Source organism: Pseudozyma flocculosa (assembly GCF_000417875.1).
Source record: "Pseudozyma flocculosa PF-1 unplaced genomic scaffold scaffold00028, whole genome shotgun sequence".
Classification (NCBI taxonomy): Eukaryota; Fungi; Basidiomycota; class Ustilaginomycetes; order Ustilaginales; family Ustilaginaceae; genus Pseudozyma; species Pseudozyma flocculosa.
The window spans coordinates 37,382-38,940 of record NW_006920896.1 but is presented as its reverse complement, the minus strand read 5'-3'; the positions used below and the strand labels follow the sequence as shown (position 1 = coordinate 38,940).

Genomic DNA, 1,559 nt, shown 5'->3' with positions numbered 1-1,559 from the left:
GGCCTGGCCCCAGACGCCGCCGCCGGGCGCCTCGTCGGCCTCGTCGTCGGGCAGCCACGGCCACGGCCACGGCTACGGCTACGACCGCAACATGCCCAGCGGCACCCTCACGCCCACCGCCATCCTGCGCTCGCCCAACGTGTGCGCGCCCTCGATCCACTCGACGCTCCTCAAGCGCAGGTCGCTGCCCGCCGCGCTGCCCGGCGGCCGCCTCAACTTTGTCAAGTTCGAGACGGGCGACATCGAGTCGTGCGTTCGCTTCCTGCGCGAGCTCATCGAGCGCAGCGCCCGCGCCAACGGCGTCTCGATCGACGACATGCGCCGGGGCGTCAAGCTCATGGCCACCGGCGGCGGAGCCCACCTCTTCTACGACCTCTTCGAGGCCGAGCTGGGCATCGAGGTGCAGCGCGAGGACGAGATGGCCTGCCTCATCACCGGCCTCAACTTCATCACCCTCATCCCGGACGAGGTGTTCTGGTACAGCGACGAGCTCGTCGCCGCGCTCCACAGCCCGCTGCCCGCCTCGGCCGAGGCGCGCGCCGACGCCCAGGCGCTCCGCTCCAGCATCCCGCTCCAGCAGCCGCTGCCCCGCCCCAGCCCCAATCCGCCGCTCTACGCGCCCGTCTTTGATTCGCACCCGTCGCCCAAGCTGCCCTGCCTGCTGGTCAACATCGGCTCCGGCGTCAGCATCATCAAGGTCGACGATTTCGGCAAGTTTGAGCGCGTCAGCGGCACCAGCCTCGGCGGCGGCACGCTGTGGGGCCTGCTGAGCCTCCTCACCGACGCCGACAGCTTCGACGAGATGCTCGAGCTGTCCGAGCAGGGCGACAACGCCAACGTCGACATGATGGTCGGCGACATCTACGGCTCCGTCGGCCTCAACCACCTCGGACTCAAGTCGTCGACGATCGCCTCGTCGTTTGGCAAGGTCTTTCGCAAGGACCGAAGCGACCCGGACCCGCCGCGCGACGCCCACAGCAGGCGCAAAAAGTTCCGCCAGGAGGACATCTGCAAGAGCCTCCTCTACGCCATCAGCAACAACATCGGGCAGATTGCGTGGGTGTTTGGCGGTCTGGCCCGCGCAGTGGCCCGGCTATGTACTGACCCGTCCTCGCCCCTTTCCTCGCCTCGCCCCTCTGGACAGCTACATGAACGCGGAAAAGTACAACCTCGACCGCATCTACTTTGGCGGCTGCTTTATCCGGGGCCACCAGGCGACGATCTCGACGCTGTCGTACGCCATCCGCTTCTGGAGCAAGGGCACCAAGCGCGCCTTTTTCCTGCGCCACGAAGGCTACCTGGGCGCCATCGGGGCGTGGATCAAGCACGTGGGCGTGGAGCCGCCGACGCCGTCGAGCCAAGGTTCGACGTTCCCCGTGGCGACCGAGGCGAGCAGCACGAGCTCGACGGGCAGCAGCAGCCCATCCGGGTTCGAGGGCGGCGGCTTCCCGTTCTCGGCTCCGCCTGCGGGTGCCGAGCCGGCGCTGTCGCCGATTGTCGAGAGGCCCGAGACGTCGCGGACGGCGTCGTCGTCCAAGGTGGTCGGCGCAGGCGCGGCT

The 1,559-nt window shown here is 68.7% G+C and overlaps 1 protein-coding gene across 1 annotated transcript in view; it reads left to right on the top strand.

The window, feature by feature from the left end:
* Positions 1 to 1,559, top strand: part of PFL1_06621 (uncharacterized protein) — a gene marked incomplete at both ends in the record, with an annotated part of 2,735 nt that overhangs the window by 661 nt on the left and 515 nt on the right. Inside the window, 2 exons of the mRNA XM_007884167.1 lie at positions 55 to 1,056; positions 1,145 to 1,541. Of these exons, the coding sequence (XP_007882358.1) occupies positions 55 to 1,056; positions 1,145 to 1,541 (1,399 nt within the window). The remainder of the gene's footprint in view (positions 1 to 54; positions 1,057 to 1,144; positions 1,542 to 1,559) is intronic.